Source organism: Salvelinus namaycush, chromosome 12, assembly GCF_016432855.1.
Source record: "Salvelinus namaycush isolate Seneca chromosome 12, SaNama_1.0, whole genome shotgun sequence".
NCBI lineage: Eukaryota > Metazoa > Chordata > Actinopteri > Salmoniformes > Salmonidae > Salvelinus > Salvelinus namaycush.
The window spans coordinates 45,876,109-45,893,158 of NC_052318.1; the positions used below are offsets into that span (position 1 = coordinate 45,876,109).

General features: G+C 43.6%; 1 protein-coding gene across 1 annotated transcript in view; it reads right to left on the reverse strand.

Moving 5' to 3' along the window:
- LOC120057599 (phosphorylase b kinase regulatory subunit alpha, skeletal muscle isoform-like) overlaps window positions 1-10,591 on the reverse strand; it is a 24,601-nt gene extending 14,010 nt beyond the window's left edge. Inside the window, exons 1-12 of the mRNA XM_039006172.1 lie at window positions 10,514-10,591; window positions 9,145-9,303; window positions 8,726-8,773; window positions 8,272-8,440; window positions 3,807-3,889; window positions 3,598-3,678; window positions 3,203-3,301; window positions 2,925-3,071; window positions 2,580-2,633; window positions 2,323-2,445; window positions 2,106-2,201; window positions 1,900-2,007 (exon numbers count right to left, since the gene is read on the reverse strand). Of these exons, the coding sequence (XP_038862100.1) occupies window positions 1,900-2,007; window positions 2,106-2,201; window positions 2,323-2,445; window positions 2,580-2,633; window positions 2,925-3,071; window positions 3,203-3,301; window positions 3,598-3,678; window positions 3,807-3,889; window positions 8,272-8,440; window positions 8,726-8,773; window positions 9,145-9,303; window positions 10,514-10,591 (1,245 nt within the window). The remainder of the gene's footprint in view (window positions 1-1,899; window positions 2,008-2,105; window positions 2,202-2,322; window positions 2,446-2,579; window positions 2,634-2,924; window positions 3,072-3,202; window positions 3,302-3,597; window positions 3,679-3,806; window positions 3,890-8,271; window positions 8,441-8,725; window positions 8,774-9,144; window positions 9,304-10,513) is intronic.
- Between the last annotated feature and the right edge of the window lie 6,459 nt (window positions 10,592-17,050).

Genomic DNA, 17,050 nt, shown 5'->3' on the forward strand with positions numbered 1-17,050 from the left:
TTTTGGTTCAATCCCTGCTCCTCTTCGGATGAAGAGGAGGAGGAAAGCCGTTACACATCGGCTGATGTAAAAAGGGCTTTAAAATACATTTGATTTATTGATTTGCACCCCCCCCCCCCTCAGTGGTCCAAATGTGGAATCTGTACCCTTGCCGATATCATGGACAGTAATGGCTTGAAAGAATTCCAAGATTTGAAAGATACATACACATTACCAGGCAAATTATTTTTCCTTTATTTACAACTTAGATCCGCTATGCTGGCCTATGGAGTCCCTTGGGAAACCCAACTACCGAACCATCCAATGATGGGATTTATAAATAAATGATCAAAAAAATACATTAACATTTGTTCACAGACTGTATTTAACAGCAAGGAAACATTTTACGATGAGATTGGCTCCAGCTCCCAACTGTTCACTTTGTCCCCTAAATAAGGCAGGCACATTCCCCCATATGACGTGGGAGTGACCTGCAGTTAAATGCTTCTGGGGCAAAGTCACAAAATTAATTTCGAAGTGCATGAATATAAATATTCAATGCTTGCATCTATTATGTTACTTAACGATGATAGCTCCTTGAATCTCTCAGTCAATCAGAGACGATTACTGCTGGTAGGCAGCACAGCTGTGAAAAACGTTAGCTCTTAGATGGTAATCACCTCACCCTCCCCCAATTCACCAGGGGATACAGTTACTAGAAGCTCTCACATCAGAATAATCAACAGAGAGAATGAATGGTGCTAGTCAAGGAACAACTGAGGCCTGGACAAATATACTTGACTCTGTAAATAATCATCTCAGCTAAATCCCAAACCATACAAAGAAACAATCTATAAAGGCCAACACATGCATACAAACAATATACTGTATATACACTGAGTGTACAAAACATTAAGAACACCTGCTCTTTCCATCACATAGACTGACCAGGTGAATCCAGGTAAAAGCTGTGATCCCGTATTGATGTCACTTTTAAATCCACTTCAAATCAGTGTAGATGAAAGGGAGGAGACAGGTTAAAGGATTTTTAAGCCTTGAGACAATTGAGACGTGGATTGTGTATGTGTGCCATTCACCCTCTGACTGACGAGCAACCCTAGTTGATAGGGGGGTGGGAAACATGGTTTCTGGGAGTGGGAGGTGGGGGGGGGGGGTTGGATGGAGACATATTGGCTGGGTGGGGTTCGGGGAATGGGACACAGAATTTAGTATTTATTATTAAAATCTGTATATATTTCTTAAAAACATTATATATTTTTTTGGGGCAGCCTACGGGTACAGGTTTTTATAAACTTTGAATTTGAAATGGACCATTAACCCCTCCAACACAAAAATAACAAATAAAACTTTGGTCGCAAAGAAAGTAAATAACTGCTGAGAGTCACAAGGGCATTACGTACCATATAACGCAACAATAATAATGTTGATCACAGTAGTTAGTTGCATTTTGATTTCAATGCGCTCTACATTTTGTTTGGGTACTGTAAACACCTCATCCATCAAGGAGAAATAATGATACATTTTCAACAATAATGAACATTCTTGACTAACCCTGTGTAGTGTAATTAAAAGGAAAGCAGGGTCACACTTTATTTGGATAGTCCAGATTTTCCATCTATAGATGCTCTACAGATGGACATACTGTCAACAAACTTGATAAGCAACTGCTTGCTAAGGTTACAGTTAGGGTTAGGCTTAGAATAAGGGTTAAGGTTCGGGCTAGGGTTGGGGTAAGGGTTACGTTTAAGCTTAGAATAAGGGTTAAGGTTATGGTTAGGGTTAGGGTTAGAGCTAGGGTTAGTAGATAGTTAGTTGAAATGTTACTGATAGTCTGTAGAACATCTACAGATGGACTATCCCAATAAAGTGTTACCGAAAGCAGTGAATAGATTAACTTACATCAGCCATCAGGTTTCCCAGTATGTACAGAGACTGTCCCCACATCAGAGGTAACTTGCCCATGGGAACTCTCTCTACAGAATGGGGATTCACATACTCCTCATCTACCTGTATAAAACAACACACACAGTGCTAATTTTACCTGCTGTATATTCTAAGCGGACTCAGTTATTATGATAATGAATTTAGATGAGTGTGACCCTCACCTTGTCTGCAGGGACACTATAGAGCTCAGGCAATAGGCTAAGGCCATCCTTCTGTTTGATCATAATAGCCTCCAGGGCATCTCTGTATTCTTGGACCTGATGATACAGGACAAACTCTTGATCACAATAGAACCCACACACGAGACCGAATGAATGCGGTCTCCGAATGGAGCCATTACCCGCTGGCCATTGTATGTCCACATCCCCCCTGACTGACCTGCTCAGGGCTGTTGATGAAGATCCCATCCAGAATGAGGTAAGTCCAGAAAAGTGGCCACTCACATTCAATATTCTCAAAGAGCTTCAGCTCAGATGACTCATAATATATGCGACTGGGGTTCTGGAGGATACATGAACATGTACACAATATATCAAAATACACAAAGGAATCCGTTCATCAGGAGAAGGCTGTGGGGGTAGATATCTTGGCCAGTCATAAAGATGCAAAACATAAATATGAAATATCATTTTCACCTCTTTGGGGGTTTTGTGTCCATCTCTGAGGAACCTGCAGCATCCATATCTCCCCTAAGAGGAAAGATAGAGAGACAGCTAATGACACATCGACCATATGGGCAGTGCTCTCATGCTACAGTCATCATTACAGTGTTCTGCTCTAACAGACAGAGAATGTCGGCACACCACACTGACCGGCCCTGTCATCACCTTCCTATTCCAATACGCCACACGTTTCATATACAGTACTCTCCTCGGCAGTTAATACCCGACTATTAAAAGGCTAATATATAACACAAAATATTCAATAGATAAACTCCAAACAAGGACAGCACTGAATGTAACGGTAGAGGACAACCTCACCTGCAACTTGGAAATGATTTCCTCCTTGGTCATATTAACGATGTCAATGTCTTCCACAGCGAACGCTGGGTACGAGATAATGGACAGAACCCCAGCATCCACCTCTTTGGACGTGGAAGCTCTTGGCAACATGGAACTAAGGATCGACTGACCATATAACAAGGGAGAGAGAAAGGGGGGAGGGAGAGAGTAATATCTTCTTCAAAGACTTGAGAAAGTGAGTGAAAACATGTCGCTGGGAGCTCCTGTCCTCTCTCTATGGTCATCACAAGGCTTACCGTGCAGCGCTGAATATCATCAGCTAATGCATGGACTACAGATTCATGACCCCCCTTGGCGCCAAACAGATTGAGGCCATCCAGGGCCTCAAGTGCAGCCTACAGACACGCATAGGAAAATAGATGGCTGTTGTCAATATGACAATCACTTTGCTAGTGTGCACACATTACTATGATACTGAAATAATACCCATTGGTATCACCCACAGTAAAAGGTCACATTTATCATAAGTTGCTAGTTGATGAAAAGATGGAAGGTCAAACATAATTGGCTGAGTGTTATTGGCGTCCGTGATTTGTGCCTACTCAGTACTATCAACCGCGTTCCATAAGTATAATTCCAAGAAGTCGACAGATATCGATATACAGTACATGTTGCGTAAAAGACAACTTACTTTCGCCATGCCGATTGAGCTGACGTTGATCTCCGGGATCCCCTGGTTTGTCTTGTCCCCACGTTCCCACATTCCAAAATCCTGGGAAAATCAAGACAAAATCAAACTGAGTAACAACTGGTCCATACTTCTAGATCAAAGACACGCGACTACCGTAGCACTCAGCAAATACACTGAACGTCAACCTCATGTCAAACAAAATTACATACTGCCACTTTATACGCAGCCTCGATGTAGAACATAAGATTCTGGATGATGTCCACCTCATCCCGAGTGTAGACGATGTGAAGGCCTGCCAATGACAGCAGACAGGATTCAAAAACAACTTTTTAATGTTCATCTTCAGTTCACATAATATCATTTCAAAGTATGCATTAAGGTCTCTGTAATAGAATGTACTTGTCGAAAACAAATGTAGAGATTAATAAATGCATTTCTATAGATTCCAAAATCATTTCATTATGTAACAGTATAACTTTAGACCGTCCCCTCGCCCCGACCTCGGGCGCGAACCAGGAACCCTCTGCACACATCAACAACAGTCACCCACGAAGCATCGTTACCCATCGCTCCACAAAAGCCGCGGCTCTTGCAGAGCAAGGGGAACCACTACTTCTAGGTTTCAGAGAAAGTGACGTAACCGACTGAAAGGCTGCTAGCTCGCACCACCGCTAACTAGCTAGCCATTTCACATCCTTTACACTTATCCCCGACTGCATCTATTAAGGTTGCAGCAATGCTGGAGGAGAGGAGAGGGCACACCATAGGAGCAGTTGACATATAAGAGGGGGGGACATATCCCCCCCAATATTCAAGAGGGCTATTTGACCCCCCCTCAAATAATTTTCTATCCCATTAATCCAGGTGCATAAATGTTATAATTTTTCTTCCACTTTGACATGACAGAGTATTTTGTGTAGATCATTGACCAAAAATTCCAAATTTAAAACACAACAAAATGTGGAAAAAGTCAAGGGTTGCCCCTTATTTAAATTGTATTTGTGACTGTTTATGTCTATGTACTGTATATTGTATTCCAGGTTCCTGCTGAACTTACAGTGCCTTATGAAAGTTTTGAAATGAGTGGGCATTCAAAAGGAACCATAAGGAGAAGTGGGCATTTCAAAAGGAACCATATATGGAGAAGTGGGAATTTTAAAAGTAGTCTTTTAACACTAGAATCTCGGAATTCCATAACTACTAGAACCACCATGACTTGATATTTCAATTATTATTATTTCAAATTTTCAATAATAAATAATACTTTGTAAAATGTATTGATTTTTAATGAGTTAATGTAGCTAACGTTAGCTAGCAACAATAAAACAAACGACATCTTGAGTGGCACCTTTTGAAACCCCCACTTTTCCTGAGAGATGACGTGTCAGTGGTTGACAGCAGTAGGGCTCTGAGAGATGATGTCGCAGCTGGACCCCTCTCGGAATGACGCCTGTATTTTTCTAGTGACTAGGTGTATTGATACACCACCCAAAGCCTAATGAATAACTTCATCATGCTCAAAGGGACATTCAGCATCTGCTTTAAAAAATATATACTGTATATACTGTATATATATATTTTTTTTTTTACACGCAACCACCAATCGTTGCCTTTCTTTGCAAGGCATTGAAAAACATCCCTGATCTTTGTGGTTGAAGCTGTGCTTGAAATTCACTACTCAATTCAGGAACCTTACAGATAATTGTATGTTGTGTGGTAGAGATGGGGTGGTCATAAAAATGTCAACCACTATTATTGTACACAGAATGAGTCCATGGAACTTATTATGTGATTTGTTAAAGGCATACTTTGGGATTTTCCCAGAGAGATGAACTCATGGATACCATTTTTTATGTCTATGTGTCCAGTATGAAGGAAGTTTAGAGGTAGTTTCGCGAGCCAATGCTAACTAGCGTATCTGCTAACAGTATTTTAGAGATTGAGAGCTTTCCAGTGTTATTTGTTTGGTCCAATCAAAATAATGCATGACTTAACAGAATTGTAAGGCTTTCTCATTGCAATGTTGCAATGGGGTAGAAAATAAATACCATGCCCAGGGCTGGGTTTCCCAAAACCATTGTAGCATTGAGACCAGGTTGAGCACTAATATCATCTTTCGTCCATTTAGTTTCAATGGAATTAAGATGATCATAGTGCTACAACGCTTTTGAGAAACCCAGCACAGGTCATTCTCCAGTCACCTCTCTGTCCTCCAATTGTTCTCCAATCTGGCAACAACCCGGTGGCACAAACTCCCGGTAGAAAAAGGGGCGACGTTTGGAGCCACTTTACTTATTGTGTTGATTCAAACAAGACCAAATGCAACGTTTCTACGGGAGAAACGTTGACAGGGAAAAATACTACCAACCTCAAGAGACATCTGAAAGCGCATCATTCCAACATATACGCTCAGGTAATAACAGATTGATAATACTACTTAGTTAGCTTGCTGCAACCTATCAGACCACTACTTATGACATAACTTTGATTACAATAGCTATGGTATGGGGCAGGGCTCCGGTCTGCGACCATTTTCTCGCATTTTGCTACCTTTTGACTTGGTTGTGAGTAAAATGTATCATTGGTCGCATTAGTGCGAGCTGAACATTCATTACATGGTCACCTCGCTCAAAACGTCCTATTTTTTGGGCTGCTAAAACCATGATTTGGTCAAACAGTAAACTACATTATCATCATGAGGCCTGTAATGAAAGTGTCTGCTCTGCCCCTGGGCCTGTTGGGGCCTGTTTTGCTGGGGCCTGCTGCTGTGATGAGCGAGCCACAGGATGTGCGCTCCGGGAGAGAAAAAAAGACTTCTGATTCTCGAACATTTCAAAAGCAATTGGGAGAAATCTATAGCTTTTGAAGAAACTACTTTAATCACTTGTAATGATAATTGACAGTCTGGCTTACAGTCCTTACAAAAGCTCCACAGTACACTACAGCTTGAGGAGAGAATACTACAACGCGAGCAAGCTCATATTTATTTAAAGAGAAACAAATGTGAGCTAATTAGTTGTTGAGAGGAAAGGAACATGTTTGATTTAATATTGAGCTTAATGGCAACTATTTTACAACTGGGATTTGTTTTATGGCTTTTAGACAGGAAATGCTCAATTGCGCATCAGCCATTGCAAGTGCATATAGAGTAGCAGGCTACAACTGCATCGTTTGTTTTTAGGACATTACATTTACTGTTAGATTACTACATGACTCCTAGCAGTGGGTAATATATTTAGTGTTAGAGATCTAGCTAATGTGTTTTGAGTTACCCCCCCTCTCTCTCACTCCCCCTTTCTTTATGCGATATGTTATGCCGAAAAATATGCTGGTAGGACAAGGCTATGTATGTTTGTGCACATGAAAGTCAGTGATGTATGTTTACTATAGGTTAATGAGGCAATAAAAATGTAACGTGGCTAAAACGAAAGGGCATTTCGTTGACTAAAATGGCCCACTGTTTTCGAAATGTTGACAATAACTACACTAAATCATTATTCAACTGACAAAAATGTGACTTAAACTAAATCTACAGAATGAACACATTGACCAACAGAGCATCTTTGAATAGTCCTCTTCATGTACACCTAAAAACAACAAACAAGTGTTTTTTTATGTTTTAATCTTCTGTATATAAAGTGTAATATTGGGATGTAAACACAAACTTAAACACATTTAACTCAATATCTGACATGGGACAGTTGCCTTCTTCAATTTGAACCAAAACCATGTGTGTGTGTGGTGTATACTTTTGATACCATGAAGATTTGTAAGACTACCAAAAAACACCCTGTGTGACCCTGTTTCAGCCCATTGTGACGCAGGGGGTGAACACTATTTGTCAGCTGACACTATTTGGCATGACAGGAATCGGACACATTTTCAATATCTTTGGGTGCAAGTCAGGGGAGAATGACTGCCCCCTGTATTGAAGTTCAAGGCCGACCGCGGTACTGCAGGCATTGTTAGCCCAAAAACAAGATACACAATTATAGTGAATGGAAAAATGGCAATCTTTGTGCAGTCAAGTCTGTTTTTCCTGTGTTTTGTATCATATTTATACAACAGTTGAAGAAACTAACACTTTAAAAGTGTGAAAATGTTATAATGTGATATGTAATAGTTGCTGGTTGAAAATTCAATCTACACAGGACTTTCGCATCAGCAGGTTTTCCATGGGTGAAATTTTGGCCTGCCAGGTGACATCACCAGGTGGTATAAGTTAATACACCAATAACAAAGAGAGTTCGAAACCTCTCTGCCAATAACAGCTCATTTCCAGGTTACATATCCCTCCCATTAGGCCCCTCTATGTTGGTGGATTGATCCACATTGTAGTTAATGCACTGCTTTGGTGCCCTACCCCTCCCCACTCAGACCAGTCCCAGACAGTCTTGCAAAATTACAGCTTGAATTCGTTTTTGGGGCTAAAATCGGTTTTTGAAACTTTTTGACAATTTTAATGCGAAACTATGACAGCAAGATACTTAATCGTTACCCAGAAACAATTTGATATTGAAAAAAATAAAAATAAATTGCTGCACTGGACCTTTAAATGCAGAAAATGCGTTTTCAAGTTTATACATTTTTCCCGGGTGCTGTGCTGAAATGCGTCCACGCCGTTGTTAAAATCATCCCGACGCCACTGGGGCACACAGTGGAGTATGAGTTTACCTGATGCAGTCATCTGGGCCAGGAAGAGCAGGAATATGGAGGTGGCATCCACCTGCAGGTGACCCCACTCATCGTCTCCCACCACCGTGGCAGTTGTCTGGGAATCATACTTGGCGTGCAGGCAGTCAGATTTGTTCTTGCTGTATTTAAACTTCTCCACTTTGTCAATCTGAGAAAAATGGAACAACCACAAACACCAGGACTTAAGACCAGTTCATTTGAGGTCAATAAAAAAAAAAGCAGTTTGTAGGCTAATCCTAAAAGAGAAGCCACAGGTCATATTCTGTAATCTGTATATAGAATGTTGATCTATTGACATGTTTATTTCAAACAGTGACCTTTCCTTTGATTTCCTTTGCTCGATGAGAAATTAACCACCACCTCAGCATGCAAGCTGAAGTGTGATTAATGGCCCACATTACAACTGTGAATGGCACAATCCTTGCCTGCATACCTGCCTCATCATACACTGCAGCAGGCTCCTCATGAGTTTAACTACATTCTGTGGAGAGATAGAGAGAGAGATAGTCAGCACCCAGGCTCAACCATGACCTTTAACCTCCCCCATCTGCCAGCAGAATCAGAGTAACCTGAAACCCGTCCCCAGCGTAATGGCCTGCCCCCTGGCATTTCCATGTGGGAACACACGCACACATTCAAATCAACACACACACACACTGACCTACCATGGGCCGGACCAATTTAGGTCTATTTACAGCTGCTAAAGCTCTATGCCAAGGACAGCCGTGAAGATAATTATAGGGGTTACTGTCAGCCAGGTATTAGAAAATATACACTTGTGTTACTCCCATTCAAACTTTTAAAAAACAATACTGGTTTGAGACAGACAGGTAACTGGAAGGGCTCTCCCACCTGTTCCAGCTCGTAGGCCTTCGCCTTGTCCTCATCTCGGTCAGCGTTCTTGCGGTAGGCCAGGCTGAGGGCCCACACAGACAGGATGCCGTAGACATTGTCCCGGACCCAGGCATGGTGGGTCTCCGGGTCCCTTGGGAGAAGCCCCGTCACCGGATCCTGGTCATAAGAGGAACATAGCATCACATTCAGTAACACTGGACATACACAGATACATGGTGATTACATACATACATACATACATACATACATACATACATACATACATACATACATACATACATACATACATACATACATACATACATACATACATACATGGTGTGTACATATGCATACTAAACATGAATGTTTACACACAATATCACCCATGTGCAAGCATTCACATGCAATTATAATCATAATAATAATCAAACTAATAATAATCATTGACATTGTATTTCTTCCTATGATTTCAATTGATTGTAAATCAAAATCCACTATCATTTACACACAATCAGCCAGTCATAGTGAATGAATTGTAACCACCGTTTATGTTGACTGATGTGACAAATTATGAATTATTCCAACAGGCAAGCAGTGCAGTTTAAAATACAAATTATATATTTGTAAATTGTTATTTCAGTTTCTGTTTGGTAGTAAGTAATTAGGCCTAGCGGGGCCTCAGATTTCCGTCATCTGGATTCTGGAGAGGTCGTTTTTTAGATCAGTATAGAACGTCAATAAAAATTCATTTTGGAGTTGAAAGTCCTTTTAAAAAGTCCCTAGAACTGAGCCTCTCAGTCCTTCTGCATACAAATTATCCCAGGGAATACCCCAGACCCACTAAGCAAGGGGACTGGAATTGGTCAAACTCGCAGTTTAATATACTTACAAAATCTTCTTTCCCTAAAAGCATGATGGTTATTACTTTTTTATATGAAAGGGGAGGTTAACTTGGCCCCAGACAATCGATCTGAGATTGACTTAAAGACAGCTCTACTCAAAGACAGCTCTACTCAAATACTATCTTTTGGTATTTTTTTTTTCATTAGTCCATTGTTGATACAGTCCCAAAATGTTTTGCATGTCAGCAATCAAGTTTTCAAGATATTGGACTTTCTAGAAGCCAAGTGTCATCGATCACATCCTCATGAGGCTAATATCTTGAAAACTTGACTGCTGACATGCAAACACATTTTGGGATTGTATCAACAGTTGACTAATGAAAAACAATACCAAAATATCGTTTTTTAGAGGAGTTTCCCTTTAAGTGTCAGTCATGGGATTATTATTTTTTTGAGCTGAACATGTGTAACTAAGTAGGCTACTACACATACAGCATGTCAAGGGTAACCTATTGTCATAAATAGGCCCACAGTGCACTCACCTGGTGACGAAGTATTGTTTTCGTAACCATCCGCGCATAATTGTCGAGTTTCACCCCAGAGTTACTACGGCTCCTCATGATGTTGCTTGATGTTTTGCGTGAATTTCAGCCCTCAATCCTCGCTGACATTCTCTCTAATACAGCTTGTTATGTAGTTGCACCATCGGATGAGAACATGAGAGGGAAGCAAATGTCAAAGTCTAGGAGGGTGCGTTCTGCTCAAGGTATCTGTTACACTGCCCATGGCTGCTCACAGACCAGTTGATCTGTATTTTCTGTGTGCAGTAGGCCCATACCCAGTGTACAGTTGACTAGCATCTTCAAAAGAACAACGTAACAATGTCATTAGATGGAGTTGTCATAAACTATAACATCAAGTTAAATATAAAGTTATTAATGCTAAGTTATAAAGTTTCGAAAGTATATATATACAAATAAAGCTATAACCAAAAAGTCTACAAAATGTGGAAATATCTATACCATCAATATGAGCAGTCAATGTGTCACGTCTGCTCCTGCTCCTCCCCTCCGGCAGACAACATCACCAGAGTACTAACCACCGGTCCTGGGATTCACCATTACGCACACCTGGAACTCATCATTACGCGCACCTGTGAATCCTGAACTCCATTACCTTCATCTGTTCCTCCCCTTTATATGTCACTCTCCCAGGTTCACTCACCAGATGGTATTGTTCTTGTGTATCGGCTGTCTGCCTTATGTTAGTGGCGTGTTCTTGGTTTTGTTGTTTCATTAAAACGTTTCACCTGCTTCTGACTTCACTGCCGCATCATTACAGAATACCAACTCAAAATATGGAAGCAGCAGGACAACCGGACATCTCCCAGACGATCAATGAACAAGTTGACCTTCTTCGTCAACACCATGATCAACTGGGGATGGCCATGGAAGAGGTTCTCCGCAGTCTACAACGTCTCAACAGTGGAGGATATTCTAGAGCCAGTCTACCCAACGAGCCAGGCCATTCAGCAACCCCGCTCAGGTCAGCGATGCCCTTCTATCCCTCCCGGAGAAATATGGCGGTACACCATCCAAATGCCGTGGCTTCTTCCTTCAGTGCTCACTCTATTTCGCACATCAGATGGGAGCTCCCACCACCGAGAGGTCTAAAGTTGCAACGGTTATTTCTCTGCTGACTGGGCGGGCATTGGAATGGCCTACGGCCGTCTAGGAGAGGAGGAGCTTGAGTCTTATGAGGGGTTCATGGCTCTGTTTTAATTTTATTTTCGATCATCCCGCGGCGGGCAGAGAGGGAGGTGAGCGTCTGCTTCAGCTCCAGCAGGGGAATCAGACGGCTGCTGAGTATGCGCTTACCTTCCGGACAGTAGCAGCTTCCGGTGGATGGAATGAGCCGGCGCTCAGCACGTTATTTAGAAGAGGTCTGCGAGAGGAGGTCCAGACGGAACAGGCCTGCTGAGATGACAACCTCACTCTGGACACACTCATTGTGATGGCCGTCTGAATAACCTCCTCCAGGAGCGTCGGCATCGACATCACTTCCCTCCCTCCTTTGGCGAGTGTATGGTCTCAGAGCCTGAACCCATGGCGGTAGGGGTCACACGTCTTCCCATGGCGGAACGACGCAGACGGAGGCAGCTGGGGCTCTGTCTGTACTGTAGCCAGGGAGGGCACAAGCGCCAGCGGTGTCCATTACTTCAGAATCCGGGATCCACTAGAACAGAGGGACGGTCACTTGATGTTACATCACCTGGAACAGGAGTGAGTATTCCATCTACTGCTCTTCCTGTTAGACTCTTTTAGGTACCCATCACTCTGGCTGACTGTCCCTCATGCCCTGTGTCTACAGCTTTAGTGGCTCCCGGGGCCACGGGGAACTTTATGGATCAGACCCTTGCCTCCTCTCTCAATATTACTACCTGCCCGCTCTCCTCTCAATCAATCAAAGGTATTTATAAAGCCCTTCTTACATCACCTGATGTCAAAGTGCTGTACAGAAACCCAGCCTAAAACCCCAAACAGCAAGCAATGCAGTTGTAGAAGCATGGTGGCTAGGAAAAACTCCCTAGAAAGGCCAGAACCTAGGAAGAAACCTAGAGGAACCAGGCTCTCCTTTTCTGGTTCAAGGTCTAGACTGTTGGCCTCTAGGATTCGGAACCATCACACACATCTCCCAACCACTCACCCTCACTGTGGAGCCCAATCACCAGGAAAACATCCCCTTCATCACCAGTTCACAAGATCATCCTCGGCCTACCTTGGCTTCAACGCCATAACCCTACCATCTCATGGTCGAGGATGAGAATCACCGACTGGTCACCTGAATGTCGGAAGACCTGCTTTCCTGTCCCTTGTGGTTCCACGTTGGTTGAGAGTCCTGTGGTTGCCCTCCAGCCCAACATCCCGGAGGAATATCAGGATCTAAGGCAGGTATTCTCCAAGACCCGGTCTTCCTCCTCATCACCCCTGGGACTGTGCCATTGACCTGTTTTCCAGTGCTACACCACCTCGCAAACACATCTACCCTCTGTCAGTGGCTGAGACCCAGGCCAGGGAGGACTACATTCAAGAGGCGCTCCAACAGGGTTTCATCCGCAGGTCCACGTCCCCTGCGTCGGCTGGCTTCTAATTCATGGCCAAGGAGGGAGGATTACGACCTTGTATTGATTACCGTGGACTCCATGACATCCCCACGAAGTATCGGTACCCTCTCCTGCTGGTGCCATCGAGCAGCTCTGCGGGGCCCAGTTCTTCACCAAACTGGACCTGCGGAGTGCCTACAATCTCATTCGCATCCGGGAGGGGGATGAGTGGAAGATGGCGTTCGGCACGATGTATGGTCACTATGAGTACTTGGTTATGCCCTTTGGCTTAGCCAATGCTCCGTCAGTGTTCCAGGAATTCGTCAACGAGGTGTTCAGGGACATGCTCGGACGTCAGGTGACTGTGTACATCGACGACATCCTGATCTTCTCAACCAACCTGGAGGATCACATCACTCACGTTCGAGCAGTCCTGGAATGCCTCTTGTCTAACCACCTGTTCGTCAAGGCGGAGAAGTGCCAATTCCATCAGAGGGATGTCTCCTTGGGCTACCAAATCAGCCCTCAGGGAGTGAGGCTGGAGGACAAGGTAGATGCGGTAAGGTCATGGCCAGGCCCAACCACCAAGGGGTTACAACGGTTTCTGGAGTTTGCCAACTTTTGAAGCCGCTTCGTCAGGAATTTCAATACCGTCGCCGCCCCTCTCACCTCCCTCCTCAAGGGTGGGCCTCGTAGTTTGCTTTGGTCTCCAGCAGCCGACGAGGCGTTGTTAAAACACCCAGATCCCACCCTACCTTTTGTGGTTGAGGTAGACGCATCGGAGGTGGGTGTGGAGGCGGTTTTGTCAAAGACAGGGGGACACATTAAAATTGTATCCAAGAAACTGCCCCCCGCAGAGAGGAAGTACATCTGCCATCGTGAGCTCTTGGCGGTGAAGTTGGCATTAGGAGTGGTGACACTGGCTGGAGGGTACCAAGGAACCATTTGTCATCCTCACGACCATCGGAACTTTGAGTACATACGGACAGCGAGGAGACCGAAAAGGCGCCAAGCCAGGTGGGCCCTCTTCACCAGGTTCGACTTCCCTCTGACCTATCGCCCAGGTTCTAAGAACATCAAGGTCGATGCCCTGTCCCGTATTTACGATTCGGGAGAGGCTCCTGTCCAGAGGGTACCCATAATCCTATCCTCCCGAGTCGTGGGTCCAGTGGTTTGGGACGTAGATGTGGACATCCGCCAGGCTCTAGAGGGAGCCTGCACCCTGGAATTGTCCTCCCGCGCCCATCTACGTTCCCACAGGGATAAGGGATCAGCTGCTGACCTGGGCACACACAGCTGTCTTCGCTGGACATCCAGGTATTTCTCGCACCATCCATTCCATCACTGAGAAATACTTGTGGCCCACTTTGGTGCAAGATGTTACGAGGTATGTCAACTCCTGTTCCGTGTGTGCTCAAACCAAGTCCCCCCGGAATCTCCTGCCGCTTCCCGTGCCTCAGCAACCTTGGTCCCATCTGTCATTGACTTTGTTACTGATCTTCCCCCTTCTAACGGTTTCACCACCATTCTGGTGGTAGTGGAGTGATTCTCCAAGTCATGTAGTTTAATCCCTATTCCTGGTCTTCCCACTGCTCTCCAGGTCACTGAGGCACTCTTCTAGCAGGTCTTACAGCATTATGGCCTTCTAGAGGACATCGTCTCAGACCGTGGACCCCAATTCACATCCCGAGTATGGCGGGCCTTCTTGGAGAAGCTTGGGGTCACGGTTAGCCTCACATCCAGGTATCGGCCTCAGTAACGGGCAGGTGGAGAGGATGAATCAGGAGCTGGGGAGGTTCCTGAGGAGTCACTGTCAGGACTGGCAGGGTGAGTGGGCACGTTTCCTTCGTTGGGCAGAGTATGCCTAGAACTCTCTACGTCACTCCTCCACTGGGTTGACCCCCTTCCAGTGTGTTTGGTTTCCAGCAGGTCCTGGCCCCGTGGACCCCGGGCCAGACCGCGGCTCCTGCAGTAGATGAGTGGTTCCGGTGCGCGGAGGACTCGTCAGGGGGGGACTCGATGTCCCCCCCTGGACATCGAGGGGAGCCCGGCGTACTCTGTCAGATCCCTACTGGACTCCCAACATCGTGGGGGTCAGCTCCAGTATCTGGTGGACTGGGAGGGGTATGGCCCAGAGAAGCGGTGTTGGGTTCCAGGGGAGGACATTCTGGACCCCAACATCTGTGATTTCCACCTTTGCCGACCGACCCGCTCCTCGTCTTCGGGGTCCTCCCCCCTGGTCAGCGTCGTCCTGCGCCTCTGCCCATTCTCCTCCCCCGTATCCTAATTTGTGCCACCCATGAGTGAGAAACCTCAAGTACAGATCATATATTGTGTTCCCTTCAGGTTATAGAAGGAGCATAATCTCTAAACTATCTGTTTAGACCTCAATCCTACCTACCTACAGGTTATGGAAAATTTGCTATTTTAGTATTTCTCCAGTAGGATTCTGCAAGGGGAAAGCCTTGACTTCTATGTCAAAGATGATAAAACAAAAACAATATGGTAAGTACTACAGTAATGTCCACAAAAACACTGCAGTTAATACTACAGATGTATTTTCATCTGACTTTCTTATCCAGTCTTTGATTTGCATTAGTAGGTTACGATTGACATGTACAGCATTCTTCCCATTACTTTAAAGTAGATAATTGGAGATCACTTAACTGGCACATGTCCAAGATATGACAGCATGCAAGATACAAAATTAGGTGTGTATTACACATAAAACGGAGAATGATGTCTGCCCTCTGTGGATGCTCTTTGGTCAGTTCTTTGCTCTGTATGCGAACTTAGCACATCCCACGGTCAGTACTTCGAAATGGTTCTCTCTCCAACTATTATCTAACAAACCTGGAGACTTTGCTCTCTTCTATTCCAATATTGATTTGGTTTCACTGTAAATGTCTTCATTTTTCACTGTTAAATCTATACATTTTCGGACGATGCAAGTCAGAGCAACAATCTTTTGGGTCCTTTCAGCTTCTTGTGGATAGCAAAGCAGAGACCGATCTGGTGCTAAAGAAGTAGCAGTGTGTTAAAGGTTGAACCGTCATAATGACCTATGAGTCTGTAGATGCTACAAAGCCAGTCTTAGTGTTATTTGAAACCCTACCGTGTGCTTTGAAATATGAGTAGTGTTAAGAATACAATTTCTTTACATTCATTTATAGATAATAAAACATATAAAGTAAATATCTCAAAAGTACCCTTTTTGGTTTTGATCATTTTTAGACATTGTTTTAAACAATATACTCTACAAGTACATCACATTTCCAGAGTGGACTCTCTGCTACTTTTGAAGTTATTATTCATTTTATGAGCACCACCAACAGAGTGAATCAGAAAATGGATTCGAAGGGAACTTCCCCTGCTGGTGGTTGATTAATGACCTATAATGCCAAATGATATGTATAACATGGGTCATATCTTCAAAAGTACCAGAGAGCCCACTCTGGAAATTGTATGTACTTATAGAGTATATTGTTAAACACATTATGTTTAAGATATTTACATTTATATTGTTAATTATCCCTAAATGTATGTAAATAAATTGTATTATTAATATAAACACTTCTCATATTTCAGAGCACATGGTAAGGTTTCAAATATCACCAAGACTGGCTTCATCTACAGACTCATCATTGTAGTGTCTTATAGAAGGTCCGGGTAAAGCCAAAATGTCACACATTTTACAACTTTAATTAATTATTTCTCCATTTATTTAAAGGACCTTTCTATGGATTTTATTTCAGGAAGATCCAAAACATCATACATATCTTTGGGCCATCCTGGCATGGAATATCCCATGAGTCCAAATCACTTGAGTGTTCCTTTTTCTATTGGCCCCTAATATGAAAAGTTCAATCAAAGTAGATCTTGCGTCAGCAGAATCATGCGTTCAACACAAAAAAGCTCAAATATAAACAGCTACCACATATTGTATTCCTAAATTTTGCTGTGAATCCCCATTGGG